The 23,778-nt window shown below is 53.0% G+C and overlaps 1 protein-coding gene and 1 long non-coding RNA gene across 4 annotated transcripts in view; both read right to left on the bottom strand.

The window, feature by feature from the left end:
* Window positions 1-1,591: 1,591 nt before the first annotated feature.
* LOC115302516 lies at window positions 1,592-19,243 on the bottom strand. Its single transcript, XR_003913513.1, has 3 exons — window positions 16,811-19,243; window positions 16,276-16,378; window positions 1,592-3,135 (listed from the first exon to the last, which is right to left on the bottom strand). It is a non-coding gene; the product is annotated as an uncharacterized LOC115302516 (long non-coding RNA).
* A 2,926-nt stretch (window positions 19,244-22,169) lies between these two features.
* Window positions 22,170-23,778, bottom strand: part of RCOR1 (REST corepressor 1) — a 69,160-nt gene continuing 67,551 nt past the window's right edge. For all 3 annotated transcript variants that reach the window (XM_029951426.1, XM_029951424.1, XM_029951425.1), the window contains exon 11: window positions 22,170-23,765. In XM_029951426.1, coding sequence (XP_029807286.1) covers window positions 23,724-23,765 — 42 coding nt within the window. In that variant the 3' untranslated portion in view covers window positions 22,170-23,723. The remainder of the gene's footprint in view (window positions 23,766-23,778) is intronic.

Here is a 23,778-nt window from a genome sequence, read left to right on the forward strand (position 1 = left end):
GCCGACCCTGACCAGCCTTGGAGACCAGCCGTGGGCCCACCGCGTCCAGGCTGCCCCCGCCCAGCCAGTGGGGGCTCCTTTCTCCTGAGGCCCAGGGTACTGAGTGCACCAGCGCCAGGGGAACTCGGGTGCCTGGAGAGAAGCTGTCCTGACAGGGCTTCAGCGGCAGGAAGGGGGCCCCCCCAGATCACAAGCCCAGGGTCATACCCTGCCTGCTTCGGCTCCTTGCTGCAGAATTGGGGCAAGTCCCGAAATTCTCCAAACCCGTTTCATTGGCAAACGGGACAAACAGCCACTGCGGGTGGGGGGTGGGGACGCAGAGGGCGCTAGCGGGGCGGCTTCCGGGAGGCCTGCGTGGACTCCGACGGTGAGCTCAGAAAACAGGGCAGGGCCAGGCGACCGGAAGGGCAGGAGCTACAACGGGGCGGTGGCAGCGGCTCCCGCTCCGGTGGGGGCAGGGGTGGGGGCAGCGCAGGGTCTGCGCCCAAAGCCAAGGCGGCGGCGTCCTCAGAGAAGCACGTCTCAGAGCCATGCGGGGGCTGCGGTGGGCTTCCCGCTGTGGCCCCCGCAGCTCCTGGCCGCAGGCCACCTCGCCAGCTCCGGGCACAGGCTGGGCGGGCCTCCCCCTCCGTTCTGCCACAGTCGGCCTCCTGCTCTGCGACGAGTCGGCACCCATTTCTAGCTGCCCCGCCTTCCTGCTCAGCTGGCCCTGGCCGGTGACAACCTGTCCTTGTCTCCAACAAGCCGATGCTACGTGTCACCAGCAGAACCTCCAGCTCTTCTGGGCTCACCGCTCGCGAGCTGTAGCTCTTCCCGGACTTTCCCGCCACCTCCCCGGGCCCGTGTCCGTCGGCCTCGCTCTCACATCCGGCCCGACAGCCTCCGCCTTCTGACTGGGGCGCGTCTCCCATCCACGCGGACTCTCTCGGTTGCAGTTACGTTCGATTTACGTCCGCCATTTTGCGGTTTGTCTTGTCTCCTCGTGGTTGGTCCCCCGCTCCTCTTTTCTTGCCTTCTTTTGCGTTAATACAACATTTTTTGGTATTTTATGATTTTCCTATTGGATTTTCAGCAACACGTCTTTGCATATGTTGTTTTTCCGAAGGTTGCTCTAGAGATTAAAATATAGTTTACTTTATCCCAATTTACACAGAATTCGTTTTGGATTACTGCAGGCAAAACATGGTGACAGCACATTTCCATTTAGCCCGCCCTTAGGGACATCCTCCCCTCATTATGTCTGCATTATAAACATACCAACACAGTGCTATTACTTTTGCTTTAAACAATGTCTTTTAAAGAAATTGTCACAGTTTTTTAAAGTTTTATTTTCATTTGTGAGAGCGAGCGAGCGAGCGAGCGAGCAGGCTCAGCACTCCAGCACACAGCCTGATGGGGACCGGGTCCCATGAATCATGAGATCGGACCGGCGTTGGATGCCTAACCAACTGAGAAAAGTTTTTTATTTTAATGTTTATTTATTTTTGAGACACAGAGAGAGTGTGAGCAGGGCAGGGGCAGAGAGAGAGAGAGGGAGACACACAATCCAAAGCAGGCTCCAGGCTGTCAGCATAAAGCCCAATGTGGGGCTTGGACTCACAAACCTCGAGACCATGACCTGAGCTGAAGTTGGCCCCCTGGTGGCCCCTTAGAGAAAAGTATAAAAAGCACAAGTAAATGCAGAGCTCACTGGCTACCAGTGCACGGCCTCTTAGCTGCGAATCCGCCCTGCGTTGCCCTGCGCTGCGAACCTAGAGCTGGACCCTGTAAAGATTCCTTTGGCCTGCAGGAGCAATGCCAGGCTTTGCCAGTAGAGGGCTCTAGAAGGCCACCAAAAGCCCCAGCCAGGCCATGGATTCGCGTCCTGTCCCTGGGCTTTTGTCCACCTGTGGCCAGCAGCTCGCAGGAGGCCCACCGGTGCACTCTCTCTGGGGGGTCTTGTGGCCCACCGGCGGGTCTCCGCTGTGGACCAGCTTCAGCGGCTCCTTCTCTGGAGTTTCTGCTCCTGCCGAGCTGGGCTCCCCGGGGCGCCGGACCTCAGCCTCGTGGGGGAAGACAGCCCTCTTCTAGGTTCTTATTTTCCCTGCACACTAGCTGTGGAAGCTATTCCCTTCATAGCAAAACTTTAATCTTTCGAGTTCTCCTTTGTCTGTTTTGGGAATCAACCATCTCTTACAATTTCTCATTCTTTGTACAAACTTTCCAGTTCAGGTTACTCCAGTGGGTTCTGTCTCCCGGTGGGAACAGGAACATCTGTCTGGTCTCTTCCTCACAGTGTCCTCCTTCCATTGGCATCCGTTCCTGCCTGTCACCCAGATGCCATCTGAGGGATTCCCTTTCCCCCTGAACATCTTTGGCATATTTTCTAACACTTATTTATTTTTGAGAGAGCCAGCTGGGGCAGGGCAGGGAGAGAGGGAGATGCAGACTCCGCAGCAGGCTCCAGGCTCCGAGCTGTCGGCACAGAGCCCGACACGGGGCTTGAACCCACCAATGGCAAGACCATCAGCTAGGCCGAAGTTAAACGCTTAACTGAGCCACCCAGGTGCCCTTTCCTTTAGCATTTCTTACAGTGAAGACTTGCTTGGAACAAATTCTCCTAACTTTTGTTTATAGAAAATTTCCTTCTTCTGCCTTCATTTTGAAGGTTTTGCTGGATAGATTTGTTTGCCTGTTTTTCACTTCAGCAGTTGAATCTGATATTCCAACGTTTCCTGTCTTCTGTTGTTTCTGTTAATCGCACACCTGTTCCCCATCTGTAAGACCAATTTTTTCGTGCTGCTTTCAAGATCTCCTTCTTCTTTCGCTTCCAGAAGCTGGACTATGATGTTGCTAGGAGTCATTTCATTGTTTTTTTATCCAAGTGTAGGCTCACGGAGATTCTCAAATCAATAATGTCATGTTTCCCACAAAATTTGGGGTAGTTTTTCTGTTTTTTCTTCAAATATGTTCTGTCTCTTTCTCCACGTCCTCTCTTTCTGAGACAATTAGACACAGTTGGCTGCTTCATATTGTCCCACATATATCTGAGGCTCTGTTCATTTTTCTTCTAGTTTTTTTATTCTCCAATTTTTGGATTGTTTAATTTTTATGTAAAATGTTTAGAAGTTCACCAATTCTTCTACCATCTCTAATCTGCCAGAAAAAAAACCACAAAATTTTCATTTCAGTTTTCATAGTGTTCAGCTCTAGAAATTTCATTTTCTTAAGTTTATTTATTTGGGGGGAGGGAAGGAGGGAGGGAGAGAGAGAGAGAGAGAACAGGGGCAGGGCAGAGAGAGTGAGAGAGAGAATCCCAAGCAGCCTCCACACTTTAAGCACAGAACCTGACAGGAGGCTCGATCTCACAAACTCTGAGATCATGACCTGAACCAAAACCAATAATTGGACACTTAACTGACTGAGCCACTTAGGCATCCCTAGAAATTCCATTTTTATTTATTTTTAATTTTTTTAACATTTATTTTTTTTGAGACCTAGAGGGAGACAGAGCGTGAGCGAGGAGGGGCAGAGAGTGAGGGAGACACAGAATCCAAAGCAGGCTCCAGGCTCTGAGCAAGCGTTCAGCACAGAGCCTGATGTGGGGCTCAAACCCACAGACTGAGAGATCTTGACCTGACTTGAAGTCGGACACTTAACCAACTGAGCCACCCAGGCGCCCCTAGAAATTTCATTTTTAATAGTTTTAAAAAATCTTTTGAGTTTGTTCACTCATTAAAGTAATTATCCCTTAGGGATTGATACATATATATGATAGATGTTTTGATGTTTTTCTTTGCTAAACCCAACACTTGAGCCCACTTGGAGTCAATTCCTATTGACAGTCTTTTTCCTGATCATGAATCAGATCTTCCTCATTCTTTGCAGGTCTATTAATTTTTGGTTGAAAATTGGACATTAAAAAAATTTTTTTTAAGTATTTTATCTATTTGAGAAAGAGAGAGACCGGGCAAAATGGTGGAAAATAGGGAGTTCCGTCCTTCCTGCCTGCATCCCTCAAACAGAAGGGCTGAAGCCAAAGGACTCTGGACTGCAAGAGTCCGGGAGGAGACGAGACGGAGGCCACTAGGAAGACAGCCTCAGAGGTGCGTGATTGCGAACTGGGAAAGATACAACCGGCCGGAGGGAGGCAGGGAGGGGAGCCAGGGGAGGGAGCCCCCTCCGCAGACAGACGAAGGAAGAGAAGGAGGGCGGGGAATCTTAGAGCAGTCCCTGGAGAAGGGAAAAACTCAGCCCGGGCCAGAGAGGGATCCTATCATCCCATCTCTAACCGCCGGGCTTTCGGAAAGAGATCCAATCTCTAACTCCACAGCTTTCTTTCTTCGGGCCGGGTGCCCAGGTCCCAGAAATTCCCCCCGGGACAGACGGTGCGCAGGGATGGCAGTCGGAGGCGGCATCCGAGGGAGCGCCCGGCCTGCAGGACTACATTGCCAGCGGTGTCACGAATGCGCAGGGAGTGAGATCTGGAACCGAGGCTGGGCCGGGGCACAGAACACGGCTCAGTGGGGTCAGACCCAGAGGAGTGATCGCAGTGCCGGGCTCGAGAAGGGACTGGGGGCCGCTGTCTTCCTCCCCACAACCGCCGGGGCGGCCGTGGGGCCCACAGTGGAGGGGGGCCACCGAGCCACACCCATCTGCGACAGTCAGCTGCTCTGCGACCGGAGCCTGGATATGGAAACACCCCCTCTCCCAAGATCAGCACTGCACACTGGCTGATTGACTCTAGATCAGTTCTTGCTCTTCAGGTACGTTCTCCTTTATCTCGTTCTGGGCGCTCCCTCCTCCGGGCCGGGTACGCCGGTTATAGGTTCGCTGAAACCGCGGGTATAATCCATCCGTGGAACACGTTCCTCCTCCATCCTTCTCCTCCTCACTCTGGAGATAATCAGACTACATACTTGCCCTGGGTGATATCATCTTCGTTTCTCTTTTTCTCCTCACCTCCTGCCATATTCTCCTTTTTGTCTATCTGAATTAAGCCTTTTAGTCTCTCTGCCTGGTCAACGTTCAATTCCCCTCTCTCCCCACCCCTGTCATTCCTCTTGTTGTAGATGCTCTTCCAGCTGCACCGCCTCCACCCTCTTTATTTGTAGCTGGGATTTCTGGTTTTATGCTTGTAGACTGTCCTTTGTCTTTTGTTGTTTTAATTTTAATGTTTATTTTTGAGAGACAGAGAGATAGAGCATGAGCAGGGAAAGGGCAGAGAGAGGAGACAGACCTCTGAAGCAGCCTCCAGGCTTTGAACTGTAAGCACAGAGCCCAACTCAGGGTTCGAACTCACGAACCATGAGATCATGACCAGAGCCAAAGTCGGCTGCTCAACCGACTGAGCCAACCAGGCGCCCCTGTCTTTGGTTTTTTTCTTCTTCTCCCTGTTGGTTTGCTTGTTTGATTTGTTTGTGCATTTGTGTGCTTTTTGTTCCCTGTTTGTCCATCTGTTTTCCTCTCCAGGGCTACCTCAAGAAACAAGCCAAAGTACACATGGCGGAGAGTCCCAAATATCACTGGGTAGGGAAATAAAATAACCAAAGTCTTGACAGGAGAGACCAAGGGACACCACTAAAAGAGCACTTCCTGAATGGACAGGCCCTGGTCAGTCTGTGAGCCTCCTCCAATATAGCAGAACTCGTGGGTGTAGAGTGCATGACCAGCTTTTAAAACTGACCAGAGACAGAAAGCTAGGCAAAATGACGAAATGGAAGAACTTTGCTCTAAAGAGATTACAGGAAGAAGTGACAGCTAAATAATTGGTCAAAACAGACATAAGCAACATAGGTGACCAAGAATTTAGAACAATAGTCAGAAAATTAATCGCTGGGCTTGAAAAAGGCATAGAAGGCAGCAGAGGTGCTATTGCTACAAAGATCATGGATCTTAAATATATTTGTGATAAATTAAAAATGTTATAAATGAGGGACATAATAATATGGAGTGGCCACCGCATGGCTGAAGAGGCGGAGAGGAGAATAGGTGAATTAGAAGACACAATTATAGAAAAAGAGAAAACCAAGAAAAAGAGATAAATTGATCCAGGAGCATGAAAGGAGAATTTGAGAACTGAGTGATGCAATCAAATGGAACAATATCCGTATCATAGGAATTCCAGAAGAACAGAGAAAGGGGCTGAAGGGGTGCGTGAGCACATTATAGCTGAGAACTTCCCCAATCTGGGGAAGGAGGCAGGCACAGAGAAAGAGAGAGAAAGCATGTGGCTGGTGACGGGGGGTGCAGAGAGTGAGGGAGAAAGAATCCCAAGCAGGCTCCGTGCCGCAAGCCCAGAGCCCAACACAGCGCTCAATTCCATGAACCCTGAAATCATGACCTGAGCCAAAATCAAAAGCTGGAAACCCAACTGACTGAGCCACCCAGGCACACCTTGTTTTTGTTTTTAATGTTTATTTATTTAAAGAGAAAGAGCACGTGTGGGTGGGAGAGGGTCAGAAAGAGGAAGAGAGAGGATCCCAAGCAGGCTCTGCACTGTCAGCACAGAGCCTGATGTGGGGCTTGAACTCACAAACTGCGAGATGGTGACCTGAGCTGAAATCAAGAGTCGGGCACTTAACTGACTGAGCCACTCAGGCGCCCCCCAAAATTGGACATTTTGGGTAACACATGGTAGTGACTCTAGATTCTGCTGTGTTCTTGTCATGACCGTGTTACTGTTTAAGAGGGTAGTTACTGTGCCTCCACTCAAACCATGAGCAGCCGGGATCTCTGCTCTTTGTCTCGGGCTCCTAGCTCGAGGTTTTGCTGCCCTGCGCCCTGGGGGACCCCCCTGCGCCCAAGTATCTCGCTGTCAGCAAGGATCTCAGCAAAGTATGTACTTAGGGCCTCCTTATCCCCATGGCCCCCTTGCTTCTGAGGATTCCCCCTAAATTCACAGCTTCTCTACCCGCATCAGGTCAAGTGCACTGGTTCCCTGAGGCGGGAAGCTCAGCTATCTCCCCAGCGACACCTATTTGGGAAATGCATGCAGTTAAGAGGCAGTAAACTCCCCAATCTCGTCTAGCCGCCTTTCTAGATTCCTCTTTTTCTGCTGATTGCCCCGGTGTCGGTAGCACGCGCGTACGCTTGTGGTCACAGGGACGTGAGCAGTTTATACGCAGACTTGGGGTCGTCGCCCCTGTGGTTGTCACTCTCCCAAGGTTTCTTCTAGCTCTGAACTCTATTCTCGGCCACTTCAAGGTGACAGGCATGTGGTATTCCACTGCTCTCTTCCTCTACTCCGGCGAGAGGCACTGGGTAACATACTCAGGGAGAGAGAAACAATCTCAAGTCTTACCCCTTTGGCTGCAATTTCTCAGGAAGCACACTCCCCCGGTCTCTCTCTGCTTCGGAGGGTTCGCAGGCCTCCTAAGTGGTTGGCGTGTCTGTTTTCTAGGATTTTGCTCAAGTTGTATCATTGCTCGCTGCAGACAGGATGGCATGACCGCGTCACTCCGTCCCCACTGCTGGACGTCGTCAGTCCCCAATGGCTTTTTTAAAAGTTGTGGTAAAATACACGTAACATAAAATCTACCATCTTAGTGATTTCTAAGTGTCCAGCTCAGAGGTGCCTCCCCATTTCCACCGACAGTCTCCAACTTCTTTCATCTTGCAAAACTGAAACACCGCATCCACGAAACGCTAACTCCCCATTGCCTCATCCTGCCCCCCAGCAGCAGGCAGCCACCGTTTTTTCTCTCTGTGAGTCTGACTGCGCTGGGGACCTCATGTAAGTACAATCATATAGTTAATTGTCTTTCTGGACCAGACTGTTTCACTTAGTGTAATGTCCTTGCTGTAGACTGTTGAGGTCTCCCAAAATTCGTACTTTGAAACTCAGCGCCCAGCGTGATGGTGGTGGAGGTGGGCCTTTGGGAGGTGATTCGTTTATGGAGGTGGAGCCCTTGTAAATGAAACCAGCGCTCATAAAAGACCCCCGGGGGCTCCCTTGCCTCCCCCACCATGTGGGGACACAGGGAAAGACAGCCATGTAGCAATCAGAAGCAGAACTTCCCCAGACACCAAATCAGCTGATGCCTTGATCTTGGACTTCCAGCTTCCAGAACAAGAGATAAATTCCTGTTGTTTAGAAGCTACTCAGTTTGCGGCATCTTACTGTAGTGGCCCATGTGGACTAGCACAGGCCTCAGCAGTGTGTGTCAGATTGCCTTCCTTTTCTTTTTTAAGTTTTCTTAAGTAATCTCTACACCCAACATGGGGCTTGCACTCATGACCCCAAGATCAAGAGTCACACGCTTTCCCAACTGAGCCAGCCAGGCCCCCCCAGATTCCCTTCCTCTTGAGGCTGAACATTGTTCACTGTATGAATAGACCACATTTTGTTTATATATTCATCTGTTGATGGCTTGTTTCCACCTTTGGCTGCTTTGGATAATGGGGCTGCTATAAACATGGGTGTACAAGTATGTCTTCAAGATCCTGTTTTCGTTTCTTTTGTGTATATACACGGCCGTGGAATTGCTGGGTTGTAGAATTCTATCTTGAGAAGCCCAATACTCTTTTAATGAGTCCCCTTTTTGCTTAAATTGGCCAGTTTGTTTCTGTCCCTAGCAAAGGGGAGTCCTGACAGCCGCACATCCTCACTCTGGGCCAGCGGCACACTCCCTGGAGGAGCGAGTCAGAGGATGCAGACCGCCAGCTTCCCGGGAAGACCCAGCCAAGGGCAGGAGCCTGCTTGGCAACTCCTGATCGGGAGTACAGGCCAAGGAAGTGCAAGTGAGGGAAACCAGGAGGAGGAAGCGCACGTGAAAGAGGGAACATTACTGAACCAGCCCCAGTGTCAGGAAAAACGGATTTGCTGTCTCGTGAGACATTTTCAGAGACGCTGCATGAAGCCACAGCACCTCTGAAGAGTCCAGGGCGCGAGGAAGAGAGAAGAGTCAACAGGATGGCGCTCGTCTCCTTTCCGCTGGAGGTCACGGCGGGCACGGACACCCGTGTGGTTGCAGGTGGCACGTCCTGCACAGCTCCAGAGCAGCCCCGGGCCGAAGGGAAGGGAGCGGCCGAAGTCCAGAAGCAGCCACCGCAGGCCCACACGATCCCACGACCGCAGGCACGAAGCCAGGGCCAGGAGGCGGGGCGCGTGGGGGGGGGGCCGGCGGTGACCGAGAGTCCAGCGTTGGGGGGCGGGGGTGCTGGTCGTCAGTTCTGAGGTTAATGCGCTCTGGGGGTCTCACCTACAGCACAGTGACTCTAGTTAACAACGCTGGGTTGTATGCTCGGAATTTGCTCCGTGAGTAGATCTTGTGAAGTGAGGGGCGCGTTAATTGTCTTTACAGTTGAGATTGTTTTGCAATATACGTTTGTCAAAATTTTCAAATGCCAGTAGTGCCATGGTTAAGAAACAAGGCCTAGTAAAGGGAAAAAAATTAAATATATTAAGTCCTAGGGTTCTGGTGTCCAGGGACCGACCGCCGGGATGCGAGGCTGCAGCGGCAGTGGAGCCAGGACGGCTGGGCAGGTCCATGCGGCCGCCAGCTCTCCACCCGCGCCGTGTCCATGCGCACAGAGCCCTCTCCACTCCCACGCCATCCTGCCGTGTCTGGCTCAGCTCTGACACCCTAACAGCCTCACGCCTTCTGGCCCATGAACCGGGGTGTCTTTCCATTCATCTGTCTCCTTTAGTCTCTTGCACTAATGCTTTGTAGTTTGTAGCGTACAAGGCTATTCCTCCTTCGGTTAAGTTTATTCCTAAGTATTTTATTCTTCTTGATGCCACTGTAACTTGTTTTCTTAATTTCCTTTTCAGACTGTTCATTGTGTAGAAAAATGCAACTGATTTTCACCTGTTGACTTTGTATCCTACTTTGCTGACTTATTAGTTCTAAGTTTCTTTGTGGAACCTTTAGGACTCTACATGTAAGATCATATCACCCATGAACAGAGATGATTTTATTCTTTTCTAATTTGGATTACTTTTATTACCTTTTCTTGCCTTACTGCTCTGGCTAGGATGTGTTGAATGGAAGTGGTGAAAGTTTGCATCCTTGCCTTCCTCCTGATCTTGTAGGAAATGCTTTCAACCTCTCACCACGGAGTATGATGTGGAATTTTCATTCCTTCTATCATGTTGATTTAGGTTCCTCCTATTCCTAGTTTGTTGAGCATTTTTATCATGAAAAGGTGTTGAACGTTGTCAAATGTTTTTTTCTGCATTAAGATGATCATTCTTTCATTCTGTTATGTGATGAATTACATGATCAATTTTCATAATTTGAACCATCCTTACATTCCAGGAATAAATCCCACTTGGTCATGGTGTATGACCCTTTTAATAGGCTGCTGAATTCAGTGTGCTAATGTTTTGTTGTGGATTTTTGCATCAATGTTCATAAGAGGTATTGGACTGTACGCATCTTTTCTTGTAGTGTCTTTCTCTAGCTCTGGTACTAGGGCAACGCTGGCCTCGTAAAATGAGTAAGAGAGCATTTCCTCAATTTTGGGGGGAAAAGTCTGAGAAGTATTGGTGTTGAGTCTTTAAATGTAGAGGTCACTAGTGAAGCCATTAGGTCCACGGCTTCTCTTTGTTGGGAGATCTTTCTTATTGCTGATTTAATTTGCCTACTACTGACAGCTCTATTTGGATTTTCTATTTTGTCATTATTTAGTTTTGGTAGATTTTAGAAATTTGTTCATTCTTACTTAGGTTCACCAATTTACTGGCATACAGTTGTTCATACTACTCTCTTATAATCCTTTTTACTTCTATAGAATCAGCAGTAATGCCCACAGTTTCGTTTCTCATTTTAGGAAGTTGAGTGTTTTAGTCCAGCAAAAAGTTTGTCCCTTTTGTTGATCTTTTCAAAGGACTGACTTTGGGTTTCATTGATTTTCTCTCTTGTTTTTCTATCTTCTATTTAATTTACCTCTGCTCTAATCTTTATTATTTCTTTCCCTATGCTGGCTCTGAGTTTCGTTTGTTCTCTTTCTATGCAGTTCCTTAAGTTGTAAAGTGAGAAAGTCGTGATTTTTTCTAACTTGAGTTAGTTACCAAGCAGTGCAGTTTTGGCTTCGGGAGTAGAAGACGTGATCATCTTGTACACACACCACCAGTGCCCGTCCTAACAAACGCCCTCCTTAGTGCGTACCACCCATTTAACCATCTTCCCCACCTACCTCCCCAGCAACCCTCAGCTTGTCTCTGTATCTAAAAGTCTCCCATGATTTGCCTCCCTCTCCGTTTTTATCTTATGTTTCTTTCCCTTCTCTTAGGTTCATCTGTTGGCTTTTTAAGTGAGCATTTGTAGTCATAAACTTTCCCTTTAGCATCAATTTGGTATGTCCTGTTTTCATCTATACTCGAGTATGTTCTAATTTCCTGTGCGATTTCTTCTTTGATCCACTGATTGTCTAAAAGTGAGCTGGTGGGGCACCTGGGAGGCTCGGTTGAGTGTCCAACTTCGGTTCACGTCATGATCTCGCAGTTCATGGGTTCGAGCCCCGCATCAGGCTCTGTGCTGACAGCTAGCTCAGAGCCTGGAGCCGGTCTTCGGATTCTGTGTCTCCCTCTCTCTCTGACCCACCCCTACTCACGCTGTCTCTGTCTCTCAATAGTAAAAAAATTAAATTGAAAAAATAAGTGTGCTGTTTGGGGGCACCTGGGTGGAGCAGTCAGTGGAACATGCAGCTCTTGATCTCAGGGTCATGAGTTCAGGCTCCATGTTGGGTCTGGAGAGGACTTACAGTCTTTTGGGGCACCTGGGTGGCTCCATTGGTTAGGTATCCAACTTTGGCTCAGGTCATGATCTCACAGTTCATGGGCTCGAGCCCCGCTTTGGGACAGCACAGAGCCTGCATGGGATTCTCTCTCTCTCTCTCTCTCTCTCCCTCTCTCTGCAGCTCACTCATTTGTGCCTTTGCTCTTTCTCAAAAAAAAAAAAAATAGTCTAGACTTTAAAAAATAAAATCTTTTAAAAATTACTAACTAAATAAAAACAAAGTCTGTTTTGTCTGATGTTGGCAGAGCCATCCTGCTCTGTTCTGGTTATGATTTCCATGGATTTTCTTTATCTTTTCACTTTCAATGTGTTTGTGTCTTGATCTCAGCAGCTAAGACAGCACATATTGAAGAATTTTTTAAAAACCCATTCTGCCAATCTCTGTCTTTTGACCAGAGAGTTTAATCCATTTCCACTTAAATACTGATAAGGACTTAACTTCTGTCAGTGGAGTTTTCTATATTCCTTATGCGGTTTTGTCCTTCATTTCCTGAATTATTCTCTTGTGTTTACCTGCTTTTTTCGTGGTGGAACATATTTCCTTCTTGCTTGAGTATATGTTCTATCACTATTTTACTGGATGTTTATATTTGTATCTCTCATAAAACTTGAGAAATTTTTGGTCTTTATTCTTCAAATAATCTCTTGCTACCTCTTTTCTTCCTGACACTCCCACAGTTGGTACATTAGTTTATTGGACGGTCCCTCAGTTTCTGTTCAATTTATGTCAATCTTTATTCTTTCTGATCTTAGATTCAATCATTTCTGTGATCTGATCTTTAAATTCGCGGATTCTCCTGCTGTTGATCCCTCCAGTGAGTTCATCTCCAGGACTGTACTTTCAGCTTTGGACTTCTTTAAAATTAAAAAAAAATTATTTTGGTTTCTTTGTGAATGTTCTTTTTATTGCACTACTGTTTTCCACTTAATACATTATTTTCTTGACAGTTTCCTCATCTTCCTTTAGTTCCCTGGGCATCTTTTATTTTTATTTTAAACATTTTGCTTATTTAATGTTTATTTATTTTGAGAGAGAGAGAGAGAAAGAGAGAGCCAGGGAGGGGCAGAGGGAGGGAGGGAGAGAGAATCCCAAGCAGGTTTCAAATTGTCAATGTAGAGCCCTATGCAGGGCTCGAACCAGCAAATGTGAGATCATGACCTAAGCTGAAGTAGGACACTTGACCGACTGAGCCACCCAGGTGCCCCTAAAGATTTTAAGTTATCTCTACATGCGACATGGGGCTCGAACCCAGAACCCCAAGATCCAGAGGCACACACTCCACCCACTGAGCCGGCCAGGTGTCCCCCCGGCCCCCCGCAGCATCTTTAAGACAGTGGTTTTATCTTATTTTTCTTTGTAAGCAGCCTTCATGCCTAGTGTGGAGTCCAACCCAGGGTTTGAGCTCACAACCCTGAGACCAAGATGCGAGCGGAGATCGAGTCAGACAGTTAGCCACCTCACCGCCCAGGTGCCCCAGATGCGTCTTTGAAGGCTTTGTCTGGTGGGTCTGCGGTCCTGGGGAGAGTTTCTGTCAGCTTATTTTGCCCTCTAAACGGACCATTCTTTGTGTACTTTGTGTCTGTTGTTATTGAAAACGAGACATTAGCATCTCGTCATGTGGTAACTCTGGTGATCAGACCCTCCCCGTCCCCAAGGTTTGCCAGCTGGCTGATTTCGGCTACCCCACGCCAAGATCTGCGTGAGCTGTAAACTTCGGGCTTCCATGGACGCTTCCTGAGCCTGCACCTTTGCCTGCAGGGACTTTCTGATTTCCTCCACACATGCAGTTGCTCTTGAATGTCCTGGTCTTCAATGCCCGGGTCCCAAAGGGGAAGAGAGGTAAATGGGGGGCGGGGGGAGATACTGGCCCCTGGAGGTGCTTCCGTTGGAGGGGGAGGGCCTGCAGCAGTAGCTCGCCTGCCTGTGCGTCTGCGCCCACGTGGTCAGAACACAGATCCGGAGCCTGGGAGGACGGGGTTCCTGCTCCCACAGGCGGCTCTGGGAATGGGCGCCGGCTGCCTGCCGCCGCGCTGGGCTCTACCACAGTGCTGTCAGCTGAGACCGGCGGCCCCTCGTCGTAACCGAGCGGCAAAGGCTTGCCCTGGGACTAGCAAGGCAGAGGCCCCGGTTCCAGAATGGTGGCGCCCGGCGGGTTCTGCTGGCACAGTCGCTGTCTAGGTGGAGACGGGCCTCCGCTGGCCTCTCCGAGCCGCAGGCTCTCCACGGGGAGGTTACTGGTGGCCTCCGCTTCAGCCTGATCTGCTACCGAGTTCTCTGCCAAGCCGCCTGCTTGATGGTTTTGGCAGCCACTGATGATGTGTGATTACGTCCCTGACTTCATAATAGGCCGCAAATTAGTAATTTTCGTGTCCTTCTGCGTGGATTAGCTGGGATTCTTCTGTAAGGAATTTTTGTCCCCTGATTCGAGTGTCCTGAAATAGTTTGGGTGGGAAAGACGAATACACGTGACACCCTCCAGTGTCCAGATGTGACCACGGGGTGTTGTGTTATCGTTAGGAACTTTTGGACTCTTCTATTGGCTGCGTTTTAATAAGTCATGCTGTCGATGGAAAACTGGTCCATGTTGGGCCAGCGAGAGGTTTCCAGGTACTTGAGAAACAATCCCATTATTTTGTAGGTGCTGCTTTGGGCCGTGGCCAAAACTTGTACTCTTCCTCCATATCTGAAACCAGCTACTTCTCCAAAGATCCCCAGTTCCTTTCGCTGGGAAATGGCATTCAGAGACCACAAGCCAGGCTCTGAGGTGAGGATGTAACAAAGGGCAGGTCCAGGGGGCCCGAGGCGGCGGGGGGGGGGGGGCTCGGTCGGTCAGGTGTCCGACTTTGGCTCAGGTCACGATCCCACAGGTCGTGAGTTCCAGCCCTGGGTCAGGCTCTGGGCTGAGAGCTCGGAGCCTGGACCTGCTTTGGATTCTGAGTCTTCCTCTCTCTCTGCCCCTCCTGCTCATATGCAGTTTCTCTGGCAGGATGGAAGGAAGGGAGGGAGGGAGGGAGGGAGGAAAGGATGAGGGGAGGGAGGGAGGAGAGCAGGTCCACACCCCAGCCTAGCTCACGCCGCACTGGCTGGGGACCTGCCTGCCTCCGGCTTCATGCCTCACGTCCAGGGCTGTCTTCCCGCTGCTGAAAGCCTTGGACCCACTCAGCTACTAAAACCTGGCTCGCGGACAGCTCATGCTCCTGGCGGGATGGGCTCCGTCTCCTCAAGTCAAACCAAAGCTGCTGAGAGGCCTTCCCGGATGCCACACGGGGAAGTAGGCTCTGGCCTGAACTGGACGAGCCCGGGGTCCCAGCCTAGCTGCCTGGTCTCATCACGGGAAGCCTGTGGTTGTCCTGCTTGTGTGGGTGTCCCCACTTCTGTGTCTCCCCGACAGTATGCCCCCTGGGGGCAGGGAGCTCACTGGTCTTGCTCTGTCTCCCAGGGCTGGGCCGTGGGTGCCCGGAAGTACTAGCCGGCAAGCAAGCCCACCCAAGCCGCTGCTCCCGCGGTTCCCAGTGAATGACCCGCTTCCCCGAACTCAGGAGCCGAGCAGGGGCTGCAGGTGGGCGGGCGGGCCGGCGGGCCACCTCTACCTGCCTGTCCTGCCACTGGGCCCGAGCAGCCTCCGGGCGTGCAGAGGGGGCGGGCCCTTGGCCCTTTACTTGTACAGGCCTGTGGGGACCTCAGCCCTACTGGCTACTCCCAGAAAGACTGGGAGCACTCCGCAGCCCCATCCCGGGTTAGCGGGGGAGTTCCATGTCATGTGGGGGGGGGGGGCAGCTGGGTGGCCACCTCTCCCCCAGGTCACCCAAAGGAATATGGGATGATGCTCCCCATCCTCATGGGGAGGAAGAGAATGCCAGGGACTGAAGCTTGCCTAAGGCCGTGGTGACCCAGGGACAAGATCCCGCCCCCATTTCTCCCTGGCATGGGGGCTTCTTGACGAGCTGGGAGAAGGTGGTCCAAACACATCTGGTGCGGGAGGGCGAGGAAGAGGGGGAGTGGGGCGGGTGAGGAGAAGGCAGAAGGGATGAGGGGAGAGGGGGTAGGAAAAGTACTTCAATTCCAGATCAGCTTAATGAGACGGCGGCAACCAGCAGGGCCCAGACTAGTCCAGAAGGCTGCTGAGAGCATCGGCCAAGGAAGGCCCAGCAGCCGCCTTCCCCCAGCAGATAAGCTGGATCCCTCCTGGGCTGGAGTCATGCGGCCTGGCTCAGGGGTCTCGGAAGGACAGCACCAGGGACCCCCCACTACCAGCCAGAGAGCCAGAGACGGGCGCCCGGAGGAAGGACTCGGCAGCCTGCAGCCTCCTCCAGGGAGAGGCCTGTGACCTGCCTCCATGAGCCGCTGCCACGGACCCAGGCAGCGCCCGGGCGCCCCATCCAGCCGGAACCTCCCCAGACGCCCCAGCCCCCCATGCGTCAGCACCTGCTGCCGGCGGCAACCCGCTCCCGAGCTGGCTTAGGACGCCAGCCATTCTGCTCTCTCACGATCCTGTGGGATGGCAGTTTGGGCTCATCTGGACACTTCCTCCGGCCTCCCTGGGTCACTCACGTGCTCTCCTGGTAGCCTCCCGGGGGTCGCAGGCCGCCCTCACGGGTCAGGCGGTTTGTGCTGTCAGTCAGGTCCCTCGCCTCCCGATGGCCGTCCCTGGCTCCTGCACGGTGGGGACTGTCGTCAGCAGCTGGAGTCCAGCCCCAGAGCCGGCGTCATGCTTGCTGAGGCGCCCCGGGGCAGCCCTCGGCCAGGGGGACAGCACGAGGATACCCGGGGGCATGAATCGCTAAGCGCCGTGCCTCCAGCAGCTGTCAGAGGGGAGCGGTCATTTGGCCACCTGGAGGTCAGGGCCAGACCAGGCGGGACCAGGGACCAGCTCTGCGGGGAGGCGGCGGCATGCCGGGCGAGCACACGGTGTCCCGGCGCACGCATGAGGTCGTGGGCGCAGCGTCCAGCCAGGGCCTGCTCCGGGCAGGGAGGGTCCCGGGGGTGGGGTGAACCTCAGTGTGGACAGACCCTTGGACTGACCCCTGGACCAAGGGTGAGGTTGGAGGGTGGGGTTTAGGAGCGAAGTGAGTAGCTCTGCCCTTACCCTGCCCCAAGGAGGGGGTGGCGATGCTCAAACCACCATGATGGGTCTTGGCAGAAGGGGAAGGACCAGCCATTTATCAGGTATCTCTTCCACCGAGGTGCCTGGGCGGGACGGAGGCGTCTCTGTGCTCGGCCCCGGCTCCCCTCATCCGGCTCCACAGGCGAGAAGATGAGCCCACGGGCCTGAGTGAGTGACCGTCACAGCACGTGCTGTCACAGAGCGAGGACTTGAGCCTGGGTCCTGGAGCCGACACAGGGCCTTCTGGTCCCGGCCCTGTCGTTTCCCGGTCCTCCCGCTTGGACAAGACTCCTCCTCCCGGTCTCAGGTTCTCCTCCTGTCGCCCAGGGAACACGTCCCTCCCTGAAGGTTGCTACGAGCATTAATCAAATCACACACACCTCGTCTCTGGCGGCAAGATGACCTTCAACACCCGGAACAGTTATTACTAAAAGCACAACTTGTGACACGCGTTTATCCACAATTTAAGACTTACTTGTTGCTACATTTATTTCCAATTGATTAAGTGCCATGAGCCACCGAACACGAAGTAACGAACCCGCGTCTGTGTGGGAGAGTCGGCGGACCCCCAGCCAGGCCTCTCCTCGGGCTCCTGCCCAGCCCCTGCCCAGCCTGAGGCGGGAGAGCTTAGCGAACCCCTCGGATCGAGCGCTCGGTTACCACAGTGTCAGGAAGGGCGACAGACGTGCAAGAAGGTGCCTTGCCCCCGGAAGACAATCAGAGTCTGTGTCAAGTGTGAGAATAAAGAGGTCTTTTGCCCCGAAATTCCAACCCTAGATATTCACGCCACAACGACACTGGCGCGTACAAAACCATCTGGGCATGCCGGCCGGGGGCCAGGGACTGAGGCCAGTAGAAGCAAATCGTGTCAAAACCAGGGGACTGGAACCAGGGGACCATGAAGCCAAGGGAGGAGCGTACGTGCTGGTGGAGAAAGACGGAGCCCCTGCTGTCGCGTGGAAGACGCGAGGTGTGCAGCAGGCGCGGGGTGTGCCGCTCGGACGGATTTGCACCCGCGCGCGGAGACGAACCCCCGGAAGGATGTGCGGGGAGCGGGGAGCCGCGGCCGCCCGTGAGGGGCCGGGGCAGCACGCCTTCCGTGCCGCCTGCCCGTTTACCTCTTTCAGAGCCTGGAGTAAAAACTGTACGTCATTTCTCTACAGTCCAGAGGGGTGTGCGTGGTGGGGGCGGTGCCAAGCGGGAGGCGAGGCGACGCAGCAGAGAACAGCACGTGACAATGTCCCTGATGCAGGAGTGTCACATGGCGTGACTGCAGGGTGTGTTTCTCTAGAAGACAAATGGCCCGTCCTGAGCAGGAAGGAGCCCTGATGCGGCCAGGGGACAAGGCGTGGGACAGAAGCGGAAGGGGCCATTGGGACAAGATCCCAGGGACCAGGAGTGGGGGCAGGAAGGGATGGGAGCATTTCCGGCTGGCCATCACCATGGCCCACGGGCAGAGCCTTGGAGGACATGGTACCCCCACGCCCCACTATCACCTCCCACCTGGGTGTGGTCAAGGCCCACCTGCTGAAGCAGGGCCACGGAGACACGAGCTGGGCCTGTGTCCTCGAGCACCCTTCCCATGGGGACCCACGACCTGTCCCCTGCTTCCGGACGCCTGCCCGCGCACGGTGGTCCAGGCCGGCCGTTGGGAAGCCCTCCCCTCGGCACCTCCCTGACTCCCCCCGCCAGCCCTCAGTGCTCGTCACTCTTCCGGGGTGGTGGAGGCCAAGCCTGAGCAGCCGGGTGGGCACCCGTCCTGGCAGATGCCCAGCAGCGCGGGCAGCCGGCCACCCCCTTCCTCAGCCCAGGCCCTCCTCTCTTCTCCCCCGCGCCCGCAGTCCCCTGGTGTCCCTTCCTCCACCTCCTGGCAGGAAAGCCCAGGGTGTGGAGTCACCTCCACAAATCACACGCAGAGGCCTCTGAACCTCTGTGCGTCCCTCCTGGGTGCGGCCCTCTCCTGCGGCGCGGGTGCATGGGGCCCGGGCTCACCCGCTTTCTTACCAGGCGAGGCCCCCGCCACCCTGTGCGGGCTCACACACACGGAGGGCCCCCATCCGAGGACCCGGAGTGCTGGCTGAGGCCACGCTGGGCGGGGAGTCGGGGGCGCACAGCGGCTCTCTAACCAAACCCCACGTCCTGGCTAAAGACGTGGCGGGCGCAGCGGCAGGCGCGCTTCGTCCCACTCAGGAGCCGCGTCACAGCTGTCCGCTGCCGGCGCGGCGGCTGTCTCGTGTCGTCACTGCCGCAGGCCGGGCTGAGCGGGGGCCAGCATCCGGGTGTCAAGCCTGGTCACACTGAAAAAAGAAAAACCACTGATGGGGAAAGAAACATCCTCTCACCGAACCTTTAAATGTAAGCCCTCAACGGTCACCGGATTTAAATTATTTTTCAATGTTTATCTAATTTTGAAAGAGACAGAGACAGAATAGGAATGGGGGAGGGTCAGAGAGAGAGGGAGACACAGAATCGGAAGCAGGCTCCAGGCTCTGAGCTGTCAGCACAGAGCCCGATGTGGGGCTTGAACCCATGAACTGTGAGATCGTGACCTGAGCCCAAGTCGGCCGCTTAAACCAGTGAGCCACCCAGGCGCCTCCAACCACCACCACCTTTCTGAACTCACGCACCTCAATTTGGTCCCAAACATAAGATCATCCTACCTTAAAAAAGAAGTGCAGTCCGGGGCAAGCCACAGGCTAAACTCAAAGGCATCCCCGCTGCTCGCACAGCATGCGGCTGGGGGGCTGAGACGCCCAGAGGCCCAGGGCCCAGCGCACAGCTCCAGCAGGCCCGGGGCCGGGGCACAGCTTGGGTGGAAAGCGGAGGGTGCAGAAAACGGTTTGGTTTCATATTTTATTACATCAGTGGCTTGAAAATTTTTATTTAACTTCAGCAAATATTAGAAATAGAAAAATGAATTCTGCAGAGTTTCACAAATAAATTTTTCAATCTCCACTAACAAATGTTATCATTCAATGGCTAAGCAATTATAATGCTATGAACATTCACCACAATGAATGTGCTGATATAGAAAACAGGCAAAAAGAGACATTAAAATATTACTTACAACAGCATTATTACAACGTATTTTCTTTAAAATTCCAACGTGGATTTTATCACTTCAAAAGATATACAGCATTTCCATTATATTTGCAAACTTAACCTTATACATCTTTTAAAATCTTGAAAAAACTTTTAAGCAATCTAAAAAGCACTTAGCAAAGTTGATAGGTCTACATAATGGAATACTATCCACTCCAGGATAAATCTTAGTTTTCGGAGAAGGTGGCTGTAAACACGCATTATCACACGACATGCATAGACCGTACTGACCTTCCTTCTTCTGAATCGTAACGTTGCTGCAATTGTGCTTTACTATCGGAGGGACAGCGGCGGGACAGCGGCGGGACCGGGCGCAGAGGGAGAGGGCTGGCTCCTGCGCATTGCACGAGACCACTAGGTTCAGATTAGCTCACTACCTTGAGTCCACTCGAAGCAAAGTTTCACTGGATACCGAAAGCTGGACTCGTGGGTCGCTAGGCGTGGACACAGGCTGGACGAGGAAGCGAGGCTCTCGCCGGGGGTGGGCTCTGTCCTTCCTCTGCCCCGGGAAGCAGGGACCCAGTTAGTGTAATGCACTGTGCGGCTTAGTTTTGGTACGCAAGTATACCAATAGTAGGTCTGATACTTAGACAAAAAAAAGGGCGTAGTTGAAATCTAAAGTGACGAGGAGCACACTCAGAGTGGCGTGTGACGTCTGAGGGAACGTTTACACACGGAGAACGACTCCGTAATTAGCCCACCACGGAAAGCCCATAAAACACAACGTTTTCAGTTTCGTGTTTTCATTAGAGAGGTCTGTGACCATCAAAGGGTCTTACAGGTTAAAAATTATCAAAGACCAAATTGAGGAACTGGCGTCCTGCTGGGCACCGACGTGCTGAGGCCACGCGGTGGGTATGTGGCCAGCACAGCGAAGGCCTGGGCTCGCCAGGTGACAGAGCCACGTTCCAGGGCTGATCACGGTTTCAGACCAGTTAACACGATATTCAAGTAACAAGGTGTTTAAATGGGTGAGTGAAAACAAGTTTTACCTAACGCCTTACACACCTACATAAAGTTAAATAAAACAAACTTTTAATGCATATGCAATACAATTTATATCTTTCGGGATTTCTAAACTAAAAGTTAAACTATCATTTGCTTCAATGGTACTATATTTTGCACAATAACTTATACTGAGGAGAAATTTCCCACAAAAATATATATATAATCATGACATTCACATCGATCGTCTCTAAGAAGACAACGCTGAAGCGAGCACCGCATCCGGAGCGGCTGTGCCGCGGGCCCTTGCACGTCCGCGCACGGCCTGCTGGCGCACCCGTGACTTGGCGGGTTAGCAAGGGGGCTTCACATGAATGAGATCCGTCACTCGTCTTTTAAAGCCAAGTGACTTCTTGCATTCACACCACCGTCCCAAAGGCAGCTAACGGAGCAGCCTGAGGCACGGGGAGCACCGCCCTGGCAGAGAACCGCCACGTGTCTGGCAAAGACACCCCGACAACCGTCTCTGACCTTTCTAACCTCAGGCGAATGAGGGCGCCGAGCCCGACCGGTGGAGAGAAAGCCAGAGCCAGGCTGCCGCAGTCCACCAAGTAAGCCGGCGCAGCGACCTTTCGGGACCCGGGACCCCTGGGTGCCCGGCGGCACATGGGGGGGGGGGGGGCAGGACACAAGGGGGCCTGGCCTGCTACTGTGCCCGCCACGCTTGCGAGGAAGCGGCATCGAGCCTGCGGGCACGGCCAAAAGGGACCAGCTGTCCAGGAAAACGGCCCGGGCGTGCAGAGGGGACAGATCTACGACCTCGCGGCAGAACGAGAGCCGCCGGGGCCGCCTGCCGCGGCCCCACCGGGAGGGAGAAGACCGTGAGAGGCAGCACAGGGAGCCCCCCGCCTCGCCGCCAGCCCAGTGTCCCCGCGGAGCGTGCGCGAAACGCAGGCCTCCCCGCCATCTCCCGACTCCAGGGCAGGCGCACGCCCTGTGTGGTTCCTAGTGTCGCCTTGCGGCCGTCTCGGGAGCGGCCCGTGCCTGCCCTCCAGCCTCCTCTCGTGCTGTTCTGCACCCGCTCTTACCTGACCCACAGACACGGTGTGAAGGGACAGGATGACGGAAGTCAGGAAAGTCCCACTTCATCCCCTTGAGAATGACCTTTCTCCGGATTTCTAAGAATGTACAACTCCAAACAGTCTAGGTTTCGAGCTGACCCTCTTCCTAAAGAGACAGTCAGCTGACTTTAAAAAAGGCAGGGAGGGGCAGGGAGGGGAAAAAGGCAAGGTGCTTGGGAGTCAAAACACATCAAATTTTAATTGCATATTTTAAATTCTTAAGAATTCTGTTTGTGCCTTAAAGCATCTGCATTTTTTTTTCTTTTTGGTATTGAAAGCAGAAGGGTTTAAACGATGCAAACCTACGGCGAGAGAAAAGCTCCTTCCACACACTTAGTGCAGCTGGATGGCGGCGGGTGGCGCGGGGGCGGGAGAGGGCCGTCTGAGGTCTGTCCCTCAGCCCTGCCGCGGGTCCACAGTCCAGTATGAGACTAGGTGATTCTGGAAATCTCAGAACATTTACGAGAAATATTTACTTGTTCCCAGTCCAACCAAAGGCGTTAGAGACCACTTTGTGCACTGCTGCTTGTCATCCTGGGCTCACAAGAGCTGACAACCAGGCCACTTGCCTGTCCCGCACTCTGACAGCAGAAGAGAGGAGGGAGTTCAGACGATCACATCAGCACATAGAGGACAGGAACGGCTGTGTGGAGTGACACGGCGTCCCAACAGCAAGGGGACGCACAGCGTGCAGCTCTGAAAAACCAACACCAGCAATTCTAACCCCCTCTATGGAGCTAAGCTGACACTTGAAGCCTGCACTGTCAGAATCTGCAGCAATTTCTCCCCTGTCTCCTCTCAGTGATGTTCTCTTTGGCAAGCGATAGACTTTAAAGAAGAAATAAGACACTAAAACAGAAAGAGGGTTGATAACGTGGTTTGCCAAAAGGAGAAGGCACCAAATCCAAATGCACGAGCACCAGGTGCAGTGGTGGGGGCCACGTCTCTTGGAGCCGGATGGTGGGGTCGGGGGACCTGGGAGAGACAGGGTGGCACCTGTCCTGGGATTCCAGTGCTGAAAGCTGAAGGCAGAAAGTGTTGAGTCCACATTCCCTTTTCGCTGATGTCCAAGGACAGTTGCTGTGAATGAGCTTTCTACCAGCTGGGAGGGGAGAAGGGCGCAAAGGGAGCCAGCTCAATTACAGACCACAGTCACACCCGGTGTCCGGGGGACGGAGCGGTCTCGGGGTGTTTGGCACGACCAAGGTTCAGTGCGATTTGCCAACATCCTGTGATTTCCAAAGAAGCATGACGCCACCTGGCTGGACGCCTCAGAGGAGAACAAGAGAAACCTCCTCCGAGGCCAACAGGTCACAGTCACTCTGAAAATCACATCCCGCACCAGGTAGAAGTTGCAGGCCATGCAGGAACAGGGTCGTGCCTTCCAAGTCGACTACCTGTTTGAAGCTGCTGACTGGGCAGAGCTGCCATTCATGGGGCTCAGGAACTCCGACCGGGGGGGTGGGGAGGGTCCCCGGGGTCGCGGGAGGCGTGCGGGCCACGAGACCCCGCCGGCTCGGGGGCGGAGCGGGAGAGGCGCGGCGCCGCCTCGGAGGAGCGAGCACAGCGTTAAGGCAGACGCAGCGCGGGACCGGAGGGTGAGCCGTTTTTGGTACTAGCTGCTTGTCCACAGAGGTGTGATGCAGATGGCTAGGTGATGTCTGTAATACCTGATATCCTGGGTAACACAGTCGTCCATACCGAGTGCTCGAAGCTACCAGAGCTCCTCAGGAAGCAGATGCGTATCTGACGTCCAGAACAGAAGCGGCCTGAGGAGAGGAG

The sequence above is a fragment of the Suricata suricatta genome, chromosome 9 (genome assembly GCF_006229205.1).
Source record: "Suricata suricatta isolate VVHF042 chromosome 9, meerkat_22Aug2017_6uvM2_HiC, whole genome shotgun sequence".
NCBI lineage: Eukaryota > Metazoa > Chordata > Mammalia > Carnivora > Herpestidae > Suricata > Suricata suricatta.